The sequence below is a fragment of the Xyrauchen texanus genome, chromosome 38 (genome assembly GCF_025860055.1).
Source record: "Xyrauchen texanus isolate HMW12.3.18 chromosome 38, RBS_HiC_50CHRs, whole genome shotgun sequence".
Lineage (NCBI taxonomy): Eukaryota > Metazoa > Chordata > Actinopteri > Cypriniformes > Catostomidae > Xyrauchen > Xyrauchen texanus.
The window spans coordinates 14,513,006-14,540,008 of NC_068313.1; the positions used below are offsets into that span (position 1 = coordinate 14,513,006).

The 27,003-nt window shown below is 37.8% G+C and overlaps 1 protein-coding gene across 1 annotated transcript; it reads right to left on the reverse strand.

The window, feature by feature from the left end:
- Window positions 1-26,551, reverse strand: coq8b (coenzyme Q8B). The gene is made up of 15 exons (XM_052109465.1): window positions 26,443-26,551; window positions 25,067-25,245; window positions 12,377-12,712; window positions 10,977-11,043; window positions 10,760-10,831; window positions 10,530-10,649; window positions 10,281-10,366; window positions 8,759-8,899; window positions 8,504-8,585; window positions 8,330-8,423; window positions 7,742-7,883; window positions 7,116-7,223; window positions 6,719-6,784; window positions 3,575-3,661; window positions 1-3,418 (listed from the first exon to the last, which is right to left on the reverse strand). Coding segments are annotated over exons 1-15 (1,878 nt in total). The 5' UTR covers window positions 26,444-26,551; the 3' UTR covers window positions 1-3,121.
- Window positions 26,552-27,003: the final 452 nt, after the last annotated feature.

The following is a 27,003-nucleotide window of genomic DNA, read 5'->3' on the forward strand; positions in this document are numbered from 1 at the left end:
ATCAATTGGTAGTCATTTGTGTGTGATTCAATCATGGTAAAAACAGCTAAACAAAAGTCTCAAAATTCAAATGAACCAAACAGGTAGATATCAATGAATGCATGCATCACTTTATCAACAAATGCACATTGATTTTCATTCATTTTTCACAGACAAAAATTGAAAGGCATTTGTCTGTGGATTGTAAGATACATTTGCAACATTTATTAAATTGAAGTATGCATGCATTTGTTTAACATTTTGAGTCTAATTTCATCCCATACAGAAACCACAAAATACCTAGAGGTGAAAACGCGTGTTTCTTGTATTTTTCTTGCATTTTCAAAGATAGTATTACTGCTATTAAAGATGCACTCAGTAATATTTTTCCCATGTCATCTTGGACTTAAGGGTGTTCATGCAACATCATTTAAATGCAAAGGTTTTCAGTAACCAATTCCATTACACTGATTGAAGAAATTCACTATACATATTCAGCAATGATTGATTATAAAAGCATCTAATAATAAGGCGGTTACTGATATTAAGCAAGTAGTATTCGGCTGGTCATGTGATCATAACATGGCAGCCCCCATGTGGGGACCCTGTAAAATAGATCAGCATTTAAGGTTACTGATATGACTTGAGTCTTCATCTCATGTGAGTGCTCATGATTTTATACATGTTTCAAAATGACAATTTATTTATTTTATTTTTTAATAAGGAACAAAATACTGAGTGCACCTTTAAAATATAATTTATTTATTTAACGAGATGGTGCTCACAGTCAGGTAATGTGTTGAGGATTGGACTACAAACAAATTGTAATTTCGCAAATAAATATATGGTCAACAACTGAAAACAGTAAATTAAAAAAAGTATTTGTTCAGGAAACATGAATACTTTAAATGGGCCATCCATCCAATCCAATCCAATCCATTTTTTTTTTTTTTTTTTTTTTTTAATCTTTTAACATATAAGAGGTTTCAGAACTCAAAACTTCTCACTGGAAAAAAAGAGCATTTGTTGAAATCAAGCTGCCAAAAACTACTCGTTCATTACTTCCTCCACATTGTGATGTCACACTGAGGTACACACTTGCATCTGACCTCATCCACAACACATCTGCCTACTTTACATTATCACCTACCATAGCCTGCCCAGTAGTGTTGAGCAGTGAGATGTTAAGCTGCATTCACACTGCCAGCTACATGCAGCGAAAAAACTACCTCAATCTCATTAATTATTAATGAGAGCTGGCGACTTCCGGCAACACGAGCGACGGTGACCGTTACCGACCAGATGTGGGCGTGTCTAGCGATAGGACAAAGTTGAGAAATGTTTAACTTTATGCAAATGTAGAGTGACTTTATTAATATAATTAATTGTAAAGAAATAGTGCTGTTTAGACTCTCTATACACACCACTAGCGACATACAGCAACAAAGTAGCTGATAAGCTGCGTTCACATAGCCAGCTACAAGCAGCGACAAAACGACCTCATCTCATTCATTTTCAATGAGAGCTGCCGACTTCCAGCAACACGAGCAACAGTGACATTTGGCGACCGGATGTGGGCGTGTCCAGCGATGCGACAAAGTTGAGAATTTTTTTACTTTATGCAAATGAAGAGCGACTTTTGGGAGCGACAGCCAATATGAGAGATGTTAGAGCTCACGTGATCCTAATATTTTAAATTGTAAAGAAACAGTGCTGTTTAGACTCTCCATACACACCACTAGCGGCCTAACCTGCAGCCACTGGCAACATGCAGAGACAATGTAGCTAGCAGTGTGAACGCAGCTTTAATGAGCAGTACCGCCGCTCCCAATAAGCAGACTACGCAGTCTGCGTAGGGCACCAACTCCCTAGGGGGGCACCAGAAAGTCCACCGGCTGCTCTTACTCACACGTTATAAAGCAGATGCGGTGAAGCGTTTCTGACAAAGGGTCAGAATGAGGGTGGACAATCATCATGTTTTACAAATTAACAGCATGACTGTTTTTGTGGAGGAAAAAAAAACTTAACTAAGATTATAAGTGAACCTCAAGGAACATATTAAAATAATAAAAAAAAGGCATGTCATGACCACTTTAAGCAGGTGCTATCATCTTTACAAAATATATTGTGGCAGTAACACCGTAGTTATGATAACAGAAGGTATAACATGGTATTTTGGAATGTAATATATTTTATATCATGACATTTATGTGGAACTCCAAGATACTTTAAAGAATACCGTCCATTATGCTATACATATACATACATATCCCCAAAAACTTGGGATGTTATTGTTTGTATAGCTGCTGTTAGAATAAAAGCTTATGTCTTGTTTATTGTTATGATAAAGTCATACATGTTTTGCTTTTAATGCAGTATATGTACACCAAATTTTATACCTTCAACAGCTTCAAATTTTCTAAGCTTTATTTATTACAAATTCATGAATAAATGTAGTTATTACGAATGTATAATGCTTATACCAGTATAAGCTAACTGCTAATGCAGTAAGCAGCAATGACATATGCCTTGAAAATGACACTTTGCTAATTCTAATATCCCATTTAATTCTCTTGTTAGATTTGTATCACACAATCACAAGGACAAATTTTGAGATGCAATTCTCCACTGGAGCAAAATTGCTGTATTCGCTGTAAGCAATGTCACAATTTTAAAAGCTGGGCACCGATCACTGTAGTGACTGGCTTCAGAATATGTAAATAGTTTGTGTGTTCTAAGTGTTTCCTGTTTGACAAACCAAATGACCGAAATAATTTCTTTTTAATTGATGGGCACATTAGACAGTCCAGCACAACTGTAGTATGAAACATTTCAGGGCATACCAAAGGTATACATATAAACCTCTGGCAACCAGTCGTTTATAATCCAACATCTTAATTTAAACTTCTTCAGTGAATATATTTTCACACATAAACCGCACAATAATATCACTGTAATAATACACACAAAGTATGCGAGTCCTTGGAGGTAAAGCAGTGAAGACCATTCAGTACACCGCACCACTACAGAGTTCCCGAGAGCAGTCCCATTAACGTACGCACCAAGACATGGTACTATCGAGTTGCCTTCCACTTTAACATGGCACTTTATAGTCCAAACTCAACATGCATTTTTGTAAGTCTTAGGCCTGAATGCCCTTTTCCTGTCGCCGTTGTTTGTAAGCATTGTAAATATCAAGAAACATGTTTCGGCAAGAAATGCGGGCCTTTAGCTTGGAACATATGAGGAATGAGCCAGCCATTTTGCGGTGTAAAGAGTAAGACTCCTCTGGAGGGGGGGTGAGACGGTGTTGAAGCATGACGGGGATCAGGTTCTGGATGCGCTGCGTGGTACTCTGAGTGCCAAAGTCAAACACCTCGTCTGAAGCAAATGCCTCGCCAAGGATCATAACCGCCTCCACATGTGCATCTTCGAACGCCTGAAGAGAATATAACACTTGTTAAAGGGGAAGCGTGATGAAGAAAATAAAAAGCTTTTATTCTTGAGGGAAATCACAAATAGTGGATAGAAAGTGTGCAGACATGAAAACTGTGGGGGATACATTTTAAACAGTACACCATGCAAAGCCTCAAACCTTGGCTTCAAAACCAGTAAGGAACTTCAGGTCCTTAGATTTCTGCAGGACAGTAGCTCTGTCTCCAACTGAGGCTGCATGAACCACCTTAAATGACAATAAAACGCATTTCATTACACGGTTTTATTTACAGAAACAGACATTTGTCCAACTATAGTAAAAAAAAAAGTAAAGTATCGCACTGCCAAGTTTCTAGCTAGAGTAGTATAGAAGCTAGCACAGAAGAAAGAGACAAAGAAAGTTTTATTTTTATTAAATAAAATAATAGATAGTAAGTGCCATTCGTGATGGAAGAGAGTCCACACCTGAAGTTTATGGTTCCATCCTGAATTTTACTAAACTATCTATATACAGTGCTGTGAAAATGTATTTGCCCATCCTAATTTCTTCTATTTTTGCGTATTTTTCATACTAAATAGTAGAGCTTTTGGAAAACATTGTTTCAGCGAGGCATCACGATTCATACTCCAATGATTCTGAATCCATTTTCAAGTTCAGTTCAGTTTAAATCACGGCAGAGCAGTGGTGCGCACCCAAGACAGATGTGAAAACAAAGACGTGAGTTAAGTGCACACACTGAAGTCATGTGCACAAACACAACTATTTGCATACCAGCTGTATCAAACACATGACCATTTGTGCCCGAATGAAACTACGATCACAAAATTCTTTCACAAACCCACGCACATAGCAACGGGAGAGTTTATTCATGATAAGAAGCCAACAAACAACATGAAAGACGAGCTCGCACACATAACTGCACTGATTTGCACACAACGGTGGAAAACACAGAAGAAAATAATGATGAGGCAGCGGTTCAGGAGATGTAGGTGATGTTTTAATTTAATAAGAAACTGAAAAACTGAGATATTCGTTTAAACTATAGAACCATTTATTTAATATTGTGGATATTCCATGTTTTGTTCACAGCTCATACCGAATGTAAATGGCCAGTTTATGTAATGTGACTTGTTCTGATTTTTAAAACAGCTGTTAAATAAAAAGCTTAAAGGGATAGAGTCAAAAATACATTTTGAAGAAACTGAAAAAAGAAAGATATTGAAGGACAAGATGCATCGTGATGCATAGTGCATCATTTTATAATCGATTCGTTACCATTTGAATCATAATCGAATCGAAGCGTGAGGCCAGTGTAGATTCACACCACTACTAAATTGTTTAGATCTTCAAAGAGATATCAAATAAAACAAAGGCAACTTGAGTAAACATAAAATAAATATATATATATATATATATATATATATATATATATATATATATATATATATATATATATATATATTATTATAATTTTTTTTTATTAAAGCAAAAGTTATCCAACACCTATATCATCCATGTGAAAAACTAACTGCCCCCTTAAACTTAATAGCTGGTTGTGCCACCTTTAGCAGAAACAAATTTAACCAAACGCTTCCGATAACCAGAGATAAATCTCTCCCAATGCTGTGGTGGGATTTTGGCAGAGCTGCTTTAGTTCAGCCACACTGGAGGGTTTGAGCATAAATTGCCCATTAAGGTCCTGCCACAGCATCTCAATCTTGTTCAAGTCAGAACTTTGACTAGGCCACTCCAAAACTTTAAATTTACCTTCTTTAGTGCCATTCTGCGGTGGACTTACTCCTATGCTTTGGATCATTGTCTTGCTGCATAATCCAGTTGCACTTGAGCTTCAACTAACGGACTGATGACCGGATGTTCTCCTCTAGGATTTTCTGGTAAACAGCAGAATTCATGTTTCCCTCATTTATTGCAAGTCACCCCGGCCCTAAAGCAGCAAAGCATCCCCACACCATCACACTACTACCACCATGCTTGACCGTAGGTATAATGTTCTTTTTGTTGAATTCTGTGTTTGATTTACACCAGATATAACAGGACCCATCTTCCAAACAGTTCCAATTCGATTCATCAGTCCACAGAACATTCTCACAAAAGATTTGAGGATCATCAAGGGGTTTTTGCTAAATTCATACAAGCCTTTATGTTCTTCTGGGTTAGCAGTGGTTTTCCTCTAGCCACACTTCCATGGGTGGCATTTTTGGCCAGTGTCTTTCTGATAGTGGAGTCATGAACCGAGCCTTTACTGATGCGAGAGAGGCCAGCAGTTCCACTGATGTTGTCCTTGGCTTTTTTGTGACTTCTGGATGAGTTGTCGCTGTGCTCTTGAGGAATTTTGGAAGGTCTGCCACTTCTGGGAAGGTTCACTACTGTGCCAAGTTTTCTCAATTTGGAGATAACGGCTCTCACTGGTTTTTTTGAGTCCCAGAGCATTTGAAATAGCTTTGTAACCCTTCCCAAACTGATGTATTTCAATCACCTTTTTCCTCATTGTAACGTAGTTCGATGGAAAGGAGGCGGCGAGAACCGGCTTGATAATATAAATAATAAACTTAAACAAAAATACAAAACACACACATGACGGACTAGTCAATTAACTATCTCTCTCTCCTGCACAATCCTCCGCAGTCGGCCTTTATCCCGCTTGGAGGCTTGATTAGCCTGATAAGGGACCGGGTGTGTAGAATCATGACCTGGCCCGCCCTCCGCCCTGCCACACTCATCATATCTGGAATTTCTTTCAACCTTGTCATAGTGCGTTAAGGGCTGAGACCTTTTAGCCAACTTCATGCTGCTGCAAAAGTTCTATTTAGGTGTTGTTTTGATTGAACAGGGCTGTCAGTAATCAGGCCTGGGTGTTTCATAGATTTAGGGATTTAGTAACTAAGGGGGCAAATACTTTTTCAAACAGGCCCAGTTGGTACTGGATACATTTTTTGCCTCAATAAATAACAATTAAATAAAAAATAAAAATTAATAATTAATTAATTAATTAAAAACTGTATTTTGTGAATACTCAGACTGCCTTTGTTTTATGTTAGATTTTATTTTAATTGAAGCGATTTAGTATGAGATATAAATAAAAACAGAAGAAATTAGGTTTTTCACAGCACTGTAGTTATACTGTACTCATATACCCATATACTATATTTGCCAATCAAATTTTCCTTTACGGATAGGAATAGAGAGTATAACATTAGGGTTTTCTTTTAAAAGCCATTTTCTCCTTTCCTCGCTTTACTACCCACTACTATAACGTGTAATGCAAAAAAAAATATTACGCACCTCTATATAGTCATCAGTGAATGATTCTGCATAATCTCGACAGGCTCCAAAGTCCAACAGAAATATCTGGTATAATGAAGAACAAATGATAAAAGTGTGTAATTTGTCTTGATCCACCAGACTACAGATATTTGTACCTGGGTTCAAATAGCCACTCCGATAAGGAAAGGTGAAAAAATATGTTATCAGAATCTACATTTGCAACACACAAAAAAGTATAAGATTCACGTATTTCAATTTCATAACAAAATTCCATCACAGTCAATTGAGTAATCTTATAAAATACACAATTCAATTTGATGGAATTTTGTAAGGAAATTGAAATGTGTAAATCTTAATAAAAGGCTAAAATATTTTGAAAGAAACTTCTGTTATCATTGTCTTGGTGGTCGGTCACCTTGTTCTGTTCACTATTATAGAAGAAGTTGGCCCAGTTAGGATCTGTCTGCATGAAGCGGAATTCAAACAGCTCTCTCAGGCACAACTGCAGGATGTTATAACATATCTAAAGAATGAAGGGGAGGAAGAACAAATTATTGAGAACTGTAATTGTCCTGTAACCAAAATGAAAGATAAATAAATGCCTATAAACTTCCAAGCCAGGAAAAATTCTATAGAGGGTGGCCCAAAAAAAAAAAAAAAAAGAAATCTTAAAAGAATCTTAAAAATGCATAAAAGCGTTTGCCTCGTTTTTGGCGACTTTTTGTAAACAACAAAATGACGTCTCTTGCATCATATAAATAAATAAGTTAATCTTTTGCTTTGAATGTTTCTAAAAAAATCTTTGTGTTCTGCAAAAGAAAGTAAGTCAAACACATCTGGGATGGCATGAGGTAAATGATGAGAGCGTTTTCATTTTGGGTGAACTATCCCTTTAAAAAGTCAACTATTAGGTACCACAGTATCCCTACAACAAAATAATGTGATGTGTATATATAAAAGTAATATTTCACATTCTAGATGCAAAATAACTACACAAAACAGTCAAAACAAACATGTCTAACACTTGACTGTTCATCCCACCTCATTTCTAGTTTCCTCATCCAAATCAACACATCGGTCCAATGGAACTCCATTAACTAGTTCCATGGAAATCACCCGACGACATGACAGCTCATCAAAGACCTCAGGGACTTCAAAGACTGGATCTCCTTTAAGCATGGACCTATAAAAGACAATCCATACCTTATGGTGAACAATTTCAAAGTTAACAGGACAGTTCACCCAAAAATGAATATTCTGTCATAATTTATGTTGATTCAAACCCAAATGACTTTTTTTCTGTGGTAAACAAAAGGAGTCTTTAGGTAGAATATTACATAATAATATAATAATACATAACATGGTGTGACAAAAGTGAATGAGGCTAACATTCAGCCTCACATCTCTTGTGTAACGACACGAGTGTCAGTAAATGACAGAATTTTAATTTAGGGGAAATATTGGCAATATCTCCTTTTAATTTCAGTTTAATAAATTTTTAATATTAAAACATGCTGTCATATAAACACACAGTATTTACATTTGAACAGTCAACCAATAAAACTGACTAGATTAAATTTGATACGTTCAAATAACACACCAGACAAAACTTTCACTAACTGTATGTACCTAAAGCGTTTTGCACACTCTGCCTCTCTCTTGTAGTCACACTCCCATGCAAGCTCCCTCTGCAGAACCTCGAGACTACTGTCAGCAAATAAACCTGAAAAACAAAACAAATAATATCCCAATCAATGTGCATGCTTGTAATGAATATATAAACTCCAATATCAAAATGCTCACCATCAGGTAGCATCACACTCATCTTCAGAACAGAAATGAGATTGTTGATGTCACTATGGATGCTTTCAGCAACACCAGGATACTATGTGAGACAATAACCAAAAAAAGACTAAATAATTGTAATTTTTGTAATTATGTTGAAACGCATCAAAAAGTCATTAATTAGCTGCTGGCAAAGCAGGTGCCATTTCCTGAACCAAGATTTATTTTAACATTAAATAATCTCTTCTTTAATTAAAAAGATCACTTGAATACCTGTATCTTCATAGCAACTTCCCGTCCATCCAGCAGAACTCCGTGATGCACTTGGCCAATGGAGGCAGCAGCAAAAGGCTTCTCCTCAAATGATGACAGCTTCTCTTTCCATCCAGATCCTAACTCCTCCTGAAGGACTTTCTGCACAAGAGCCATCAAGAGAGATATCAGCCACTGAGATACCAAAGTGAACACCATCTGGTAATTATTCAGTTATAGTGCGGCTGTCTGACAATTTAGCAGCTGTATGCAGCACACTGGTGCCCCATTGTGGCTCATAGACGAAACAGTCTATGATCATTTCTCACTTTTCTCTTTCAAGCTCACTGCATAATGGCTCTTAAAAAAATTGAAACAGCTTGTTATCAAAAAGAATCTTTCAGCATGGTGCTCATTTGTCAAGATAGTTAAGGCCATTTTATTAGTTCAGCAATCAAGAAAATGCTCATCACAGACAACAATCAGTGTTAAACTTGTCAAAGATAACGAGGACAAGAATATAAATACGCATCATGACAAAAATGAAAAGGTTTTAAGTAAAACATACAGTTGCCAAAAATATGGCGAGTAAAAATAATACTGCAAGATATTGACAATGCACTAACATTCTTATTTCTTTCTTACTTTCTTTAATTTTTAAGAAAGAAAAATCAAGAAACAAATTATTAAATGAATCCAGTTGAACGCCTGTACAATGGACTTTACTACAGGGTTAATTACCCAATTCAAACATATCCCATAAATGAGATTAATCAGCTACATCCACAACATAAACATAAAATTGCAACTTAAATCTTCACAGAAAATGAAACGAATAAACAGGTGAGCTTGAACTAAGTTATGCACTAGTCAGAATATGCAACACGCCTTGTTCTTAATAACTCCCTACAAGTAATGCAGTATCCTAAACTGTCTAAATATGAGGAATTCACAACAGAGGAAGTTCTAAAAAGTAGCCAATACTTCAGTGTATATTCATTACTACAGGTTTTCAGGACAGTTTTCTTATGTTGTTTAGACTTACATAATAATATTTCATGTTTGAAACATGTTTATATAATTTAAAAATATTGGAATATTTAGTTAAAGTTTGGGCTTTTTTGGGGGGTTTTGACTGTGACGAGGAGGAGGGCGTGGGCGGCCGTGACGGGGGTACGGCCGGCGCTGAATCAGCTGATCAGCGGGATAAGGGGCAGCCGGAGACGCCAGTTCAAGACAGAGACGCACGCGGCCGCTTTGCATGTGTGTCTGTGTTTGTTTTGAGTTCATTTATATCATTCAAGTTTATGTTGACTGTTCTGCCAGTTCCTGCCGCCTCCTTGCCCATCCTTTATCTGTTACATTGACATTTTGCACATTATTATGAACTAAATATGTTATTTCTGTCAACTAAAATGATAGGCCATTTTAGTCAAAGTAAAACTGATTAAAATGAATGAATATGACATGATGAAATATTGACTTAATTGTCAAAAGACAAACATTATGACTTGAGTAAAAAGAAGTAAGGATAGTAACTTACATGCATTTGCCAGGCTGGCATGAAGTCTGCACTTTGTCGAACCCTCTCAAATATTTTCTGCAGTTGTGGGCTAATGAATGCATTATCTTTAATGGACATAAGACACATTACGTAATTAGCAACATTACAGATTTTTCTACTCAACCTTGAAAATATTCTAAATAATAGTGTGTGTCACATACAGAAAGGCAGGAAACATCTGGCTAGCCCTGAATGAATTATTATTAAAAACAAAATGGAATTCTATACCCTGAATACTTAGCATCTGTCCAATCTTGAGAGCCGCTCCTCTAACCTTACACAAGGTGTTCACTATTCTCTCTGCATTAGCCTCAGACAGAAATGGAGAGTCTAAAAGAGCCCCCATATCTGAAAGAGAAAAAGAGCAGAACTTTGACTAATAGAGTATGCTCAGAGAACGGCCTAATCGCTATTCATTTTGGGTATGACACAAAGTGGGTTCAGACGTAACACATTACCTGAGCGTTTTCCTCCAAAAGACTGTTTTGCCACTTCAGCAATGGCTCCCATGCCAAGTCCAACAGCTAATCCTACAAGAGAACACAGCAGTGTTATTACAGTTAGGGAAATTCAAAACATTATCATGCTGTGCAACAGCAGTCCTAATACATTTGCAATAAAAAGAAACAATGCAATTCAAAAACTGACCTAAAATTCAAGCTGAAAATCACTGACCTCCAAAATTGACAAGGCGACTAATCCGTGTAGCGGGAACCTTCTGTTCTTTGGCTCTCTCACTAAGCTGCAAAAAAATCAATATCATACTCATCATAAAAAAGACAGCTCAGATTCTATTTCTACAGGACAGGTAGGGAATTTATTGTTTGCATTCTCTCACAAAATGTTTTACATTCCCTTGAAATAAGTTATAGGTTCCCTTGCAATACCTTTATTCATCCTTTACTAAAATTAACCATGGTTACCCTACTATAACCATAGTTGAACTATGGCTACTATAGTAAAACCAAAGTAATAATACAGGAAACCAAAACTATGCAAAACATTTTTTTACTAAATAATGAATTAAATCACCCCCCAAAAAAAAATAAAATAAATAAATAATACACATGTTTAATGTAAAAAAGTTTTTTTACATGGTTACTGTAGGTTTACTATAGTGAAAACATGGTTCATGTACCACAAATTAGCCAAGGTGTTACTATCGTAATACTTAAATTACCATGTTTTTTAGGCAGAATGATTATGATTTTTTTTTGGTTACTATTATTATGATTGCTATGCTTTTACAACAATATCATGGTTAAAGTTTGGTTACTGTAGTAAAACCATGGTTAATTTTCGTACGGGATGGATAAAGGCATTGCGAGGTAAGGCAAAACTAATTGCGAGGGAATAGGGATGATACTGATACAGATTTCCCAATTCGATTCGATTCTGATTAACAAGCTCTCGATTCGAATCTGATTTAATTCTATTCAAAATTTATTCATATGGATATATTTCAGTTATAATGTCCCTTTTGCTTACATATGAAAGAAATGATCTCCTAGCTAATTGCTAACTGCAGTGAAGGGATCTCGCTGCTGAACACTTCACCACTAAACTACACAAACACTGATGACTGAAATCTGAACAATTACCAGCCAATTGCCAAATACATACATTTTTGTCACATAGCGTAAAATTTGGTGGAAATGCGAGTGATTTCCTGTCATTGTAGTGGATGATTGCGCATAGATTAAAATATTAATCTTGGGATATCAAGCTCGTTCAAATGAAGATCGCGATGAATCTGAACATTTTTACCCACGGAAAAAATTCTATTTTTTACGTGACTCGTGAGGGAATAGTTTGTCCTATAGGCCTACATCTTATAAATTGTTATTTGTGTAATTATTTTATGTTAAAATATTTACTCATTTTCTGGCTTAATACAAGCAGATTAACAGTTACACATTTAAATTGTCAAATACATTTCATAATGCCAGTACAGATTTTCTGAACATATATTATCTGTCAAAATTGCTATAACACACAAACAAAATTATCTGCTGAACTAAGTCTCTCCATCATTAACATACTGGACAAAATATTTCAATTTTAGTTCACCTCACCTTCTGTCGAACAGGTCTGGCAATGATCCGTTTCGCCTCCCTTGCCTTTTTAATGTCCTCGGGACTTAGCCTGGCCACCACAGAATCGTGAACAAGCCTATTGTGTTGAAAAGGGACTGATACATGCAAAAACCGAGTGCTCTGACCAGGCCATACCGCTCTTTTGACCGTGCCATTTGATGCACCAGCAGGCATCTCTGACATCCCTGCAACATTACTTTCATCGATGCTGGAAAAGTCTGGGGGAAGTTCAGAGCCCACTGCCCACTTTGCTGCTTCCTCCAGTTCCATCTCCTCCCATTTCTCAATGTCAGGAAACTCCTCAGTCTTGGGTAACTGATAATGTCAAATAAAACACAATTAGTAAAGTAAATAGACTACATGGCCAATACAAAGTGGACACCCCTTTCTTTGGTTAGGACAGTGAAGCCAAATCTTAATGCTATGCACAGTCACAATCCAATTCTAGAGATTTGCATGCTCCCAACTTTGTGGCAACAGTTTGGGGAAGGCCCTTTTCTCACGGGCGCTACACAAACACTAAAATTGTTTTGGATTCTAAAATATTCTCACTCTTTTTTCTCTGAACCCAAGCATTGTTGAACCAAACCTGGTCTGTCAAAGTCTAAGAGACCATATTTTGGTTTGGCCAAGGGCATTGAAAGGGGTACCTTTAAACCCCTGATGTATTGTCCCAAGCAAGATTCACACATTTCACTTCACAAATACAGCCCTCTACATAGCGAGTAAATCACCATTAGTCTGTGACATATAAATCAAATCGATGTCTGTTATTAGTCACAGGCTTGTAAATATCTAGATTTATCTCATCAGATATTGAGTTGTGAAGTGGCAAAGAATTTAAGCACAGCAAGCATTTTATTGAATAATATGGAAGCCCTGAACCACATGGTGAAAAAAATAAAAATAAATTGTGTCTCAGTTCCTTCCTGAGCCTAAGTCTTAATTTTTTTTCTCTTTTCAAAAATGTTTTTTTCTCTCTTCAAAAAAAGGAATGTGGTACCAACATTGGCCACCAGGTGCAACTATCAGTAAACATGTAATCTCATGCTTTAAATGCTTTGTTGCTGTGTGTCATGTGCAGACTTTCATGTTGAAATTGAATTATAATAATATATTTTAATATAACAAGTTGTCTATGACTGCAATGGAGATATAACAGGAGATACTTTATGAGATTGAAAGAGACTTTTATGAAAATATGTTTTTAAATATAATTGTATCACAATAATACATTTTCCACCCAGTTTATCAAAATCAAATGTTTAAGATTAAATAATTAAGATGTTTAAATATTGTAATGAGGTCATTTCTTGTGTGAATGAATCAAGTTGCTAAACTACTAATAATTAAAACCTGACACCTATGATCACGCATAGAGGTTACGTCCTTTACTATAGTAACAGTAAGGGATGTGTGCACTCTTTCATGATCATCCATTCATTGGTGAAAATGTAAGGAATCATTTTATTATCATTATTACATAATGAGAACATACTAAACAGTGGTATTAGTTTTAAACATATTCTTCTTTTCAAAACCATATAATTGTGTAAGAAACCCTTCACTACTCACGAATGTACCGTATTTGTTTCATAATTTGATTTATGCGTGTATAGTTTTGTTACAGAACGTATAAAGATTGGATCCATGTTCAAAGTGCGAATAGAAGAATTTATTGATAATATAAATCAGACTACACAATAAACAAAAAACCTTTCAAATAACCATTAGGCTATAAGCGCAAAACACATAAATAATAAATGCATACATTGTTATTTACAATGAAGTGCCTTGTGAAAGGGACAATGACTTTTATCTAAATTATGAAGAGAAAAAAAAAAATAACATTTTTTGAACAGAGAGAATTTTTTTAGGCTCAGGAAGGAACTGAGAACACATTTCTAAATAAATATTCACAAGGTTTGAACCTAATAATGAAAATTAGTGCTGTCATGATTATAAACTTTGGCAGACGATTTAGCTGTCAAACAAATAATTCCCATAATGACTATTAAATGCCTGTTTTAGGGCTATGACGAATAATTGTCATACAAACTGTCACTACGTGTACTTCATGCACACAACCAAGCCATTTATACAAATTTAGCTTGTGTCATATGATAAAATAAGGGTATAAGATCTCTTTTTCAGGCTTCAAAAATGTATGAATGACAATCAAATATAAAATATAAATTTTAAAATGAATGACATTTTAAGTATCAAAATATTTCTTAATAACTCATATATATATATATATATTTTTTTTTTTTTTTTTTATCAGATTTAGTCTTCATCCATTTTTTTTTTTCACACCTTTTTTTTTTTGGAATCCAGCCAAACTGTATAGCTATCATATTAAATTATATTATATTGTGCAACAGTAAAATACAGTATTTCTGCCTTAAATTCTTCATAATTAGATTCCTCCGTAAGGAGGGAATCTATTGTATTTGATGGTTTTATTATTAGATTCCTCCGTAGGAGGGAATCTATTGTAATTGATGGTTTTATTATTATTATTATTATTATTATTAGATTCCTCCGTAGGAGGGAATCTATTGTAATTGATGGTTTTATTATTATTATTATTATTATTATTATTATTATTAGATTCCTCCGTAGGAGGGAATCTATTGTAATTGATGGTTTTATTATTATTATTATTATTATTATTATTATTATTATTATTATTATTATTATTCTTCTCCTTGAGCCCCAATAGCTCAAAAAGTCACTGGTCAAAAATTTTCTAAATTGGCACATTGATACTCCATGCCAACGGGTACCCCCAAACCAAGAATGGCCCACATTCGCCCATAGGTGGCGCTACAGGCCACGCCCAAAAAACAAAATTCAAAGTGATACAATTTCCACGCCATTTGTCCAAATCTTCTGAAATTTGGTGTACATGCCTCATTCCTCATGGGGAACAAAAAAGCCTCAAGAACCCATAACTTCCGCCATGATGGATTTTCCCGTACGTTGAAAATTTGCGAAAACCTACAAAACTCTTCTTCTCCTGAACCGTAGCTCCAATTGACTTGAAATTTGGTACACATGTGTAGAATGGACATCCTTGAAAACGTTACTTAGGAAAAATGAATACGATACAAAATGGCTGAAAGGGGCGTGTTTATGTAAATGTCCAAATTTTAACAATATATACGTGTCAATAAATCAAATGTAATTTTGACTGATGGTTTTTCAAACCTAACATGCTTAAAGATGACATCACTCTGAAGTACTGTGCAAAGAATGGCCATGCCAAAATTCCCATTTTCTGGTCAAAAATGTTCTAATTTGGTAAATTAATAGTACAGGCCAACAGGAATCCACAAACCAAGAATGACCGACATACGCCACTAGGGGGCACTACAGGACAAGCCAAAATTCCCATTTTCTGGTCAAAAATGTTCTAATTCGGTACAAGAATAGTACAGGCCAACAGGAATCCACAAACCAAGAATGACCGACATTCGCCACTAGGGGGCACTACAGGACAAGCCAAAATTCCCATTTTCTGGTCAAAAATTTTCTAATTTGGTACTTTGATACTACAGGCCAACAGGAACCCACATACCAAGTGTGGCCCACATTCGCCCTTAGGGGCGCTACAGGCTACTCCAAAATTTCGTTTTCTGGTCAAAAACGTTCTAATTTGGTACATTGATACTGCAGGTCAACAGGAACCCTCAAACCAAGAATGGCCAACATTCGCCCCTAGGGGGCACTACAGGCCATGCCGAAATTCCCATTTTCTGGTCAAAAATGTTCTAATTTGGTACATTAATAGTACAGGCCAAAAGGAATCCACAAACCAAGAATGACCGACATTCACCACTAGGTGGCGCTAGAGGCCAAGCCGAAATTCCCATTTTCTGGTCAAAAAAGTTATAATTTGGTACATTGATACTACAGGCCAACAGGAACCCACAAACCAAGTATGGCCCACATTCGCCATTAGGGGCGCTACAGGCCACTCCCAAAATTTCGTTTTCTGGTCAAAAATTTTCTAATATGGTACATTGATACTACTGGCCAACAGGAACCCACAAACAAAGAATGGCCAACATTCGCCCCTAGGGGGCACTAGAGGCCACGCCGAAATTCCCATTTTATGGTCAAAAATGTTCTAATTTGGTACATTGATACTACAGGTCAACAGGAACCCTCAAACCAAGAATGGCCAACATTCACCCCTAGGGGGCGCTACAGGTAATTCCCAAAAGTCCCATTTTCTGGTCAAATATTTTCTAATTATGTACATTGATACTACAGGCCAACAGGAACCCACAAACCAAGAATGACCCACATTTGCCCATAGGAGGCGCTACAGGCCACGCCCCAAAAAATATTTTCAAAGTGATACCATTTCCACGCCATTTAACCAATTCTTTTGAATCTTGGTGTACATGCCTCATTTCTCATTGGGAACAAAAACGCCTCAAGGATCCATAAGGTATGATGGATTTTCCTGTAGACTGAAAATGTTTCGTTTAGGATTCAGACAGAAATACATGTTTTTTGGATTCATCCATTGAGAGGGTTTAACCCCAACCCTCTACTGATCAATTTGAAATGATTTGCCATTTTGAGGAGGAATCCACATTGCTGCTTGCAGCTATATTTATTATTATTATTATTCTTCTTCTCCTTGAGCCCCAATAGCTCAAAAAGTCACTGGTCAAAAATTTTCTAAATTGGCACATTGATACTCCATGCCAACGGGTACCCCCAAACCAAGAATGGCCCACATTCGCCCATAGGTGGCGCTACAGGCCACGCCCAAAAAAACAAAATTCAAAGTGATACAATTTCCACGCCATTTGTCCAAATCTTCTGAAATTTGGTGTACATGCCTCATTCCTCATGGGGAACAAAAAAGCCTCAAGAACCCATAACTTCCGCCATGATGGATTTTCCCGTACGTTGAAAATTTGCGAAAACCTACAAAACTCTTCTTCTCCTGAACCGTAGCTCCAATTGACTTGAAATTTGGTACACATGTGTAGAATGGACATCCTTGAAAACGTTACTTAGGAAAAATGAATACGATACAAAATGGCTGAAAGGGGCGTGTTTATGTAAATGTCCAAATTTTAACAATATATACGTGTCAATAAATCAAATGTAATTTTGACTGATGGTTTTTCAAACCTAACATGCTTAAAGATGACATCACTCTGAAGTACTGTGCAAAGAATGGCCATGCCAAAATTCCCATTTTCTGGTCAAAAATGTTCTAATTTGGTAAATTAATAGTACAGGCCAACAGGAATCCACAAACCAAGAATGACCGACATACGCCACTAGGGGGCACTACAGGACAAGCCAAAATTCCCATTTTCTGGTCAAAAATGTTCTAATTCGGTACAAGAATAGTACAGGCCAACAGGAATCCACAAACCAAGAATGACCGACATTCGCCACTAGGGGGCACTACAGGACAAGCCAAAATTCCCATTTTCTGGTCAAAAATTTTCTAATTTGGTACTTTGATACTACAGGCCAACAGGAACCCACATACCAAGTGTGGCCCACATTCGCCCTTAGGGGGCGCTACAGGCTACTCCAAAATTTCGTTTTCTGGTCAAAAACGTTCTAATTTGGTACATTGATACTGCAGGTCAACAGGAACCCTCAAACCAAGAATGGCCAACATTCGCCCCTAGGGGGCACTACAGGCCATGCCGAAATTCCCATTTTCTGGTCAAAAATGTTCTAATTTGGTACATTAATAGTACAGGCCAAAAGGAATCCACAAACCAAGAATGACCGACATTCACCACTAGGTGGCGCTAGAGGCCAAGCCGAAATTCCCATTTTCTGGTCAAAAAAGTTATAATTTGGTACATTGATACTACAGGCCAACAGGAACCCACAAACCAAGTATGGCCCACATTCGCCATTAGGGGGCGCTACAGGCCACTCCCAAAATTTCGTTTTCTGGTCAAAAATTTTCTAATATGGTACATTGATACTACTGGCCAACAGGAACCCACAAACAAAGAATGGCCAACATTCGCCCCTAGGGGGCACTAGAGGCCACGCCGAAATTCCCATTTTATGGTCAAAAATGTTCTAATTTGGTACATTGATACTACAGGTCAACAGGAACCCTCAAACCAAGAATGGCCAACATTCACCCCTAGGGGGCGCTACAGGTAATTCCCAAAAGTCCCATTTTCTGGTCAAATATTTTCTAATTATGTACATTGATACTACAGGCCAACAGGAACCCACAAACCAAGAATGACCCACATTTGCCCATAGGAGGCGCTACAGGCCACGCCCCAAAAAATATTTTCAAAGTGATACCATTTCCACGCCATTTAACCAATTCTTTTGAATCTTGGTGTACATGCCTCATTTCTCATTGGGAACAAAAACGCCTCAAGGATCCATAAGGTATGATGGATTTTCCTGTAGACTGAAAATGTTTCGTTTAGGATTCAGACAGAAATACATGTTTTTTGGATTCATCCATTGAGAGGGTTTAACCCCAACCCTCTACTGATCAATTTGAAATGATTTGCCATTTTGAGGAGGAATCCGCATTGCTGCTTGCAGCTATATTTATTATTATTATTATTATTATTCTTCTCCTTGAGCCCCAATAGCTCAAAAAGTCACTGGTCAAAAATTTTCTAAATTGGCACATTGATACTCCATGCCAACGGGTACCCCCAAACCAAGAATGGCCCACATTCGCCCATAGGTGGCGCTACAGGCCACGCCCAAAAAAACAAAATTCAAAGTGATACAATTTCCACGCCATTTGTCCAAATCTTCTGAAATTTGGTGTACATGCCTCATTCCTCATGGGGAACAAAAAAGCCTCAAGAACCCATAACTTCCGCCATGATGGATTTTCCCGTACGTTGAAAATTTGCGAAAACCTACAAAACTCTTCTTCTCCTGAACCGTAGCTCCAATTGACTTGAAATTTGGTACACATGTGTAGAATGGACATCCTTGAAAACGTTACTTAGGAAAAATGAATACGATACAAAATGGCTGAAAGGGGCGTGTTTATGTAAATGTCCAAATTTTAACAATATATACGTGTCAATAAATCAAATGTAATTTTGACTGATGGTTTTTCAAACCTAACATGCTTAAAGATGACATCACTCTGAAGTACTGTGCAAAGAATGGCCATGCCAAAATTCCCATTTTCTGGTCAAAAATGTTCTAATTTGGTAAATTAATAGTACAGGCCAACAGGAATCCACAAACCAAGAATGACCGACATACGCCACTAGGGGGCACTACAGGACAAGCCAAAATTCCCATTTTCTGGTCAAAAATGTTCTAATTCGGTACAAGAATAGTACAGGCCAACAGGAATCCACAAACCAAGAATGACCGACATTCGCCACTAGGGGGCACTACAGGACAAGCCAAAATTCCCATTTTCTGGTCAAAAATTTTCTAATTTGGTACTTTGATACTACAGGCCAACAGGAACCCACATACCAAGTGTGGCCCACATTCGCCCTTAGGGGGCGCTACAGGCTACTCCAAAATTTCGTTTTCTGGTCAAAAACGTTCTAATTTGGTACATTGATACTGCAGGTCAACAGGAACCCTCAAACCAAGAATGGCCAACATTCGCCCCTAGGGAGCACTACAGGCCATGCCGAAATTCCCATTTTCTGGTCAAAAATGTTCTAATTTGGTACATTAATAGTACAGGCCAAAAGGAATCCACAAACCAAGAATGACCGACATTCACCACTAGGTGGCGCTAGAGGCCAAGCCGAAATTCCCATTTTCTGGTCAAAAAAGTTATAATTTGGTACATTGATACTACAGGCCAACAGGAACCCACAAACCAAGTATGGCCCACATTCGCCATTAGGGGGCGCTACAGGCCACTCCCAAAATTTCGTTTTCTGGTCAAAAATTTTCTAATATGGTACATTGATACTACTGGCCAACAGGAACCCACAAACAAAGAATGGCCAACATTCGCCCCTAGGGGGCACTAGAGGCCACGCCGAAATTCCCATTTTATGGTCAAAAATGTTCTAATTTGGTACATTGATACTACAGGTCAACAGGAACCCTCAAACCAAGAATGGCCAACATTCACCCCTAGGGGGCGCTACAGGTAATTCCCAAAAGTCCCATTTTCTGGTCAAATATTTTCTAATTATGTACATTGATACTACAGGCCAACAGGAACCCACAAACCAAGAATGACCCACATTTGCCCATAGGAGGCGCTACAGGCCACGTCCCCAAAAAATATTTTCAAAGTGATACCATTTCCACGCCATTTAACGAATTCTTCTGAAACTTGGTGTACATGCCTCATTTCTCATTGGGAACAAAAAAGCCTCAAGGATCCATAAGGTCTGTATTGATGGATTTTTCTGTACACTGAAAATGTTTCGTTTAGGATTCAGACAGAAATACGTGGTTTTTGGATTCATCCATTGAGAGGGTTTAACCCCAACCCTCTACTGATCAATTTTAAATGATTTGCCATTTTGAGGAGGAATCCGCATTGCTGCTTGCAGCTATATTTATTATTATTATTATTATTATTAGATTCCTCCGTAGGAGGGAATCTATTGTAATTGATGGTTTTATTATTATTATTATTATTATTATTATTATTATTATTATTATTATTCTTCTTCTCCTTGAGCCCCAATAGCTCAAAAAGTCACTGGTCAAAAATTTTCTAAATTGGCACATTGATACTCCATGCCAACGGGTACCCCCAAACCAAGAATGGCCCACATTCGCCCATAGGTGGCGCTACAGGCCACGCCCAAAAAAACAAAATTCAAAGTGATACAATTTCCACGCCATTTGTCCAAATCTTCTGAAATTTGGTGTACATGCCTCATTCCTCATGGGGAACAAAAAGCCTCAAGAACCCATAACTTCCGCCATGATGGATTTTCCCGTACGTTGAAAATTTGCGAAAACCTACAAAACTCTTCTTCTCCTGAACCGTAGCTCCAATTGACTTGAAATTTGGTACACATGTGTAGAATGGACATCCTTGAAAACGTTACTTAGGAAAAATGAATACGATACAAAATGGCTGAAAGGGGCGTGTTTATGTAAATGTCCAAATTTTAACAATATATACGTGTCAATAAATCAAATGTAATTTTGACTGATGGTTTTTCAAACCTAACATGCTTCAAGATGACATCACTCTGAAGTACTGTGCAAAGAATGGCCAACATTCGCCCTAGGGGCTACAGGCCATTCCGAAATTCCCATTTTCTGGTCTAAAATGTTCTAATTTGGTACAATGGTACTACAGGCCAACAGGAACCCACAAACCAAGAATGACCGACATACGCCACTAGGGGGCACTACAGGACAAGCCAAAATTCCCATTTTCTGGTCAAAAATGTTCTAATTCGGTACAAGAATAGTACAGGCCAACAGGAATCCACAAACCAAGAATGACCGACATTCGCCACTAGGGGGCACTACAGGACAAGCCAAAATTCCCATTTTCTGGTCAAAAATTTTCTAATTTGGTACTTTGATACTACAGGCCAACAGGAACCCACATACCAAGTGTGGCCCACATTCGCCCTTAGGGGGCGCTACAGGCTACTCCAAAATTTCGTTTTCTGGTCAAAAACGTTCTAATTTGGTACATTGATACTGCAGGTCAACAGGAACCCTCAAACCAAGAATGGACAACATTCGCCCCTAGGGGGCACTACAGGCCATGCCGAAATTCCCATTTTCTGGTCAAAAATGTTCTAATTTGGTACATTAATAGTACAGGCCAAAAGGAATCCACAAACCAAGAATGACCGACATTCACCACTAGGTGGCGCTAGAGGCCAAGCCGAAATTCCCATTTTCTGGTCAAAAAAGTTATAATTTGGTACATTGATACTACAGGCCAACAGGAACCCACAAACCAAGTATGGCCCACATTCGCCATTAGGGGGCGCTACAGGCCACTCCCAAAATTTCGTTTTCTGGTCAAAAATTTTCTAATATGTTACATTGATACTACTGGCCAACAGGAACCCACAAACAAAGAATGGCCAACATTCGCCCCTAGGGGGCACTAGAGGCCACGCCGAAATTCCCATTTTATGGTCAAAAATGTTCTAATTTGGTACATTGATACTACAGGTCAACAGGAACCCTCAAACCAAGAATGGCCAACATTCACCCCTAGGGGGCGCTACAGGTAATTCCCAAAAGTCCCATTTTCTGGTCAAATATTTTCTAATTTTGTACATTGATACTACAGGCCAACAGGAACCCACAAACCAAGAATGACCCACATTTGCCCATAGGAGGCGCTACAGGCCACGCCCCCAAAAAATATTTTCAAAGTGATACCATTTCCACGCCATTTAACCAATTCTTTTGAATCTTGGTGTACATGCCTCATTTCTCATTGGGAACAAAAACGCCTCAAGGATCCATAAGGTATGATGGATTTTCATGTAGACTGAAAATGTTTTGTTTAGGATTCAGACAGAAATACATGTTTTTTGGATTCATCCATTGAGAGGGTTTAACCCCAACCCTCTACTGATCAATTTGAAATGATTTGCCATTTTGAGGAGGAATCCGCATTGCTGCTTGCAGCTATATTTATTATTATTATTATTATTATTATTATTATTCTCCTTGAGCCCAAATAGCTCAAAAAGTCACTGGTCAAAAGTTTTCTAAATTGGCACATTGATAGTCCATGCCAACGGGTACCCCCAAACCAAGAATGGTCAACATTCGCCCATAGGTGGCGCTACAGGCCACGCCCAAAAAAAATATTTTCAAAGTGATACCATTTCCACGCCATTTGTCCAAATCTCCTGAAACTTGGTGTACATGCCTCATTTCTCATGGGGAACAAAAAAGCCTCAAGAACCCATAACTTCCGCCATGATGGATTTTTCCGTACGTTGAAAATTTGCGAAAACCTACAAAACTCTTCTTCTCCTGAACCGTAGCTCCAATTGACTTGAAATTTGGTACACATGTGTAGAATTGAAGTCTTTGAAAACGTTACTTAGGAAAAATGAATACGATACAAAATGGCTGAAAGGGGCGTGTTTATGTAAATGTCCAAATTTTAACAATATATACGTGTCAATAAATCAAATGTAATTTTGACTGATGGTTTTTCAAACCTAACATGCTTCAAGATGACATCACTCTGAAGTACTGCGCAAAGAATGGCCAACATTCGCCCCTAGGGGGCGCTACAGGCCATGCCGAAATTCCCATTTTCTGGTCTAAAATGTTCTAATTTGGTACAATGGTACTACAGGCCAACAGGAACCCACAAACCAAGAATGGCCGACATTCGCCACTAGGGGGCGCTAAAGGCCATGCCGAAATTCCCGTTTTCTGGTCAAAAATGTTCTAATTTGGTACATTGATACTACAGGCCAACAGGAACCCACAAACCAAGAATGGCCAACATTCACCCCTAGGGGGCGCTACAGGCCATGCCGAAATTCCCATTTTCTGGTCTAAAATGTTCTAATTTGGTACAATGGTACTACAGGCCAACAGGAACCCACAAACCAAGAATGGCCAACATTCGCCATTAGGGGGCGCTACAGGTAATTCCCAAAAGTCCCATTTTCTGGTCAAACATTTTCTAATTTGGTACATTGATTCTACAGGCCAAAAGGAACCCACAAACCAAGAATGGCCCACATTCGCCCCTAGGGGGCGCTACAGGCCACTCCAAAATTCCCATTTTCTGGTCAAATATTTTCTAATTTTGTACATTGATACTACAGGCCAACAGGAACCCACAAACCAAGAATGGCCCACATTCGACCATAGGTGGTGCTACAGGCCACGCCCCAAAAAATATTTTCAAAGTGATACCATTTCCACGCCATTTGTCCAATTCTTCTGAAACTTGGTGTACATGCCTCATTTCTCATTGGGAACAAAAAAGCCTCAAGGATCCATAAGGTCCGGTATGGATTTTCCTGTACATTGAAAATGTTTCGTTTAGGATTCAGACAAAGACATGTTTTTTTGAATTCCTTAATTGGGAGGGTTTATCCCCAACCATCTACTGATCAATTTTAAATGATTTGCCATTTTGAGGAGGAATCCGCATTGCTGCTTGCAGCTATATTTTTACACATTATTTTCAGGCTCTCTTATTAAACCAGAAGCCCTATATGGAGGACTTTAAGATTATTTTTCTTGCATTTTATCATCTTCACAGAAATAGAGTAGTGGGCATCTTCCTCTGTGTCACTGTGTGTCATTAACACTGCATGACTGAACCCACAATGACAAGGAATATTTGCCATTACACGGTCATTATACTGAAGTGAAAATTAAATGAATACATTTATACCACGTTAACATTTTCGCAGGAGTTTGGCACGAGCATCTGTAGATGACGCACGTGTCAGATTGCTTGAGAAGCGGTTCATCTTTAAGTGCTCTCAAGAGAGAGCTGCTCTTGTGTCATCCGTGGTGTGGTTCCACGAGACGCACGGAATCCAACTGAATGAGACACAAATGCGTATTCCTGCACGCTCATGAGACACAGCATACAGGGAAAGATGAGGCTGAGGCCTTGTTTGGCCCTCAGTTTTAACAAAAAGTATAATTACTGCATTGTACTTTAGCAGGTCAGTATAAATGTACAGTGTAGTAAATCTTTCAGGGTTTACTTACCACGTCTCCTCCCATCACAGTGCCCATCACACCCTCGACTGTTTGCTGGGCGGCTTTGACCCCTGCACCAAAGGTCGAGTTGCAGGCCATCAATCTGAGCTGTTCACCCTGAGTGGTGGCAAAAGCAGTGCCCACTTTGCCAGCCCCCCTCAACACCTGGAGTACTTCTGCCAATGTCACTGAAAATCACAGGAGCAGAGGTCAATACAAACCATCATATCATTACATTACAGAAATAAAATGACAGCTAACATAGCCAGCTCAACTGACAAATTTCAATGACATAACTGGATTTAGACATTTATCTCATTTTCATTTTGCTTCCCATGAGTTTACACTTTACATTACAATTTTGCTAGGACATGATCTCCAATTAGTTTCAGTGTAAACACAGTTAAAGGAACAGATCACTCGAAAATGTAAATCCTCTCATCATTTACTCATCCTCGTGCCATCCCAGATATATATGACTTTCTTTCTTTGCAGAACACAAATGAAGATTTTTAGAAGAGTATCTCAGCTCTGTAGATCCACATAATGCAACTGAATGGTGACCAAAAATGTGAAGCTCCAAAAAGCACATAAAAGGAGCATTAAATAATCCATACAAATCCAGTCATTTTAAACCATTTCCTATGAAGCGATCTGATCGTTTTTGGGTGGGAACAGACCAAAATATACCTCTTTTTCAGTATAAATCTTGACATCAGCATTCTCCTTGGCAATCGTGATTTCAAGCTTGTTTACACTTCCTAGCGACATCTAGTGCTCTGTGCAGGCATCATGCACTACGTAGTAATCAAGCTTGAAATCAAGATCCTGCATAGAGACTGCAAAGGCAAGATGTACAGTCAAAAAGGAGTTACATTTTGGTCTGTTCTCACCCAAAACTGATTAGATTGCTTCAGTAACACTTCAAAACACTTTTATGCTCCTTGTATGTGCTTTTGGAGCTTCAAAATTTTAGTCACCATTCACTTACATTGTATGGAACAACAGAGCCGACACATTCTTCTAAAAACCTTTGTGTTCAGCAAAACAAAGAAAGTCAATCATATCTGGGATCGCATGAGGGTGAGTAAATTATGAGAGAATTTTCATGTTTGAGTGAAATATTCCTTAGTGTTTCCCTCAGTCCCAGTTTATTGACATGATGTGTATTAATGGACCATTCTCGTATTAAAAATGATATCATGTTGGTCAGATCGACATGATATAACTCATTATGATAATACATTTATGATGACATGACATAAGCATATCGACGTTTCATTCAACTGCACTGTTAATAAAAAAAACAGCTAGCTTCAGGCTTGTCTTTAAGAATGCGTTCAGCAGTTTTTCATCCTCGGTGTATCTAATAGCAAAATACTTACTCGTGTTGAGAGATCTGATCCTTCTGAGCGTTTGTTCGTTCCTGTCCTTTCCACTCTACACAACGCTACTAAATGTTTTACAACCACTACCGGACACGGAAAGGCTCCGATGATTGACAACCACCACAGCCAACCAAATTCCCAAATAACAAAACCAGGTGGGCTGCATCTGCTTACAACCAATCATGAACGGATACCAAACACGTTTAATCTGGTAGCCATAGTATCAGTTTGACAGACACAGAATCTTTTCCAATCAGATCTGTCAAGAGGCGTGTCTGATGTAGCTCAGTAGCCAATCAGCAAGAGGAAGTTAGCGTTGTACTGGCATGGTTTTAAAACCACATGCTTACTTACGCAAGGTTATGAAACAAGAATGCTGTGTGTTTTGACCGAAGCGCAGCTAATGCTACAGGCAGAACAAAGTGACTTTTATTTGACATTACAGATAGATTAGTAGCCTAGTATCAAAAGACCTCAAAGTATATGGATGATACTTTATCAATTAACTTTTCTGTTCCTTGTGATTTTAAAGATAATTTGTTTCTTTCTTGATTTTTT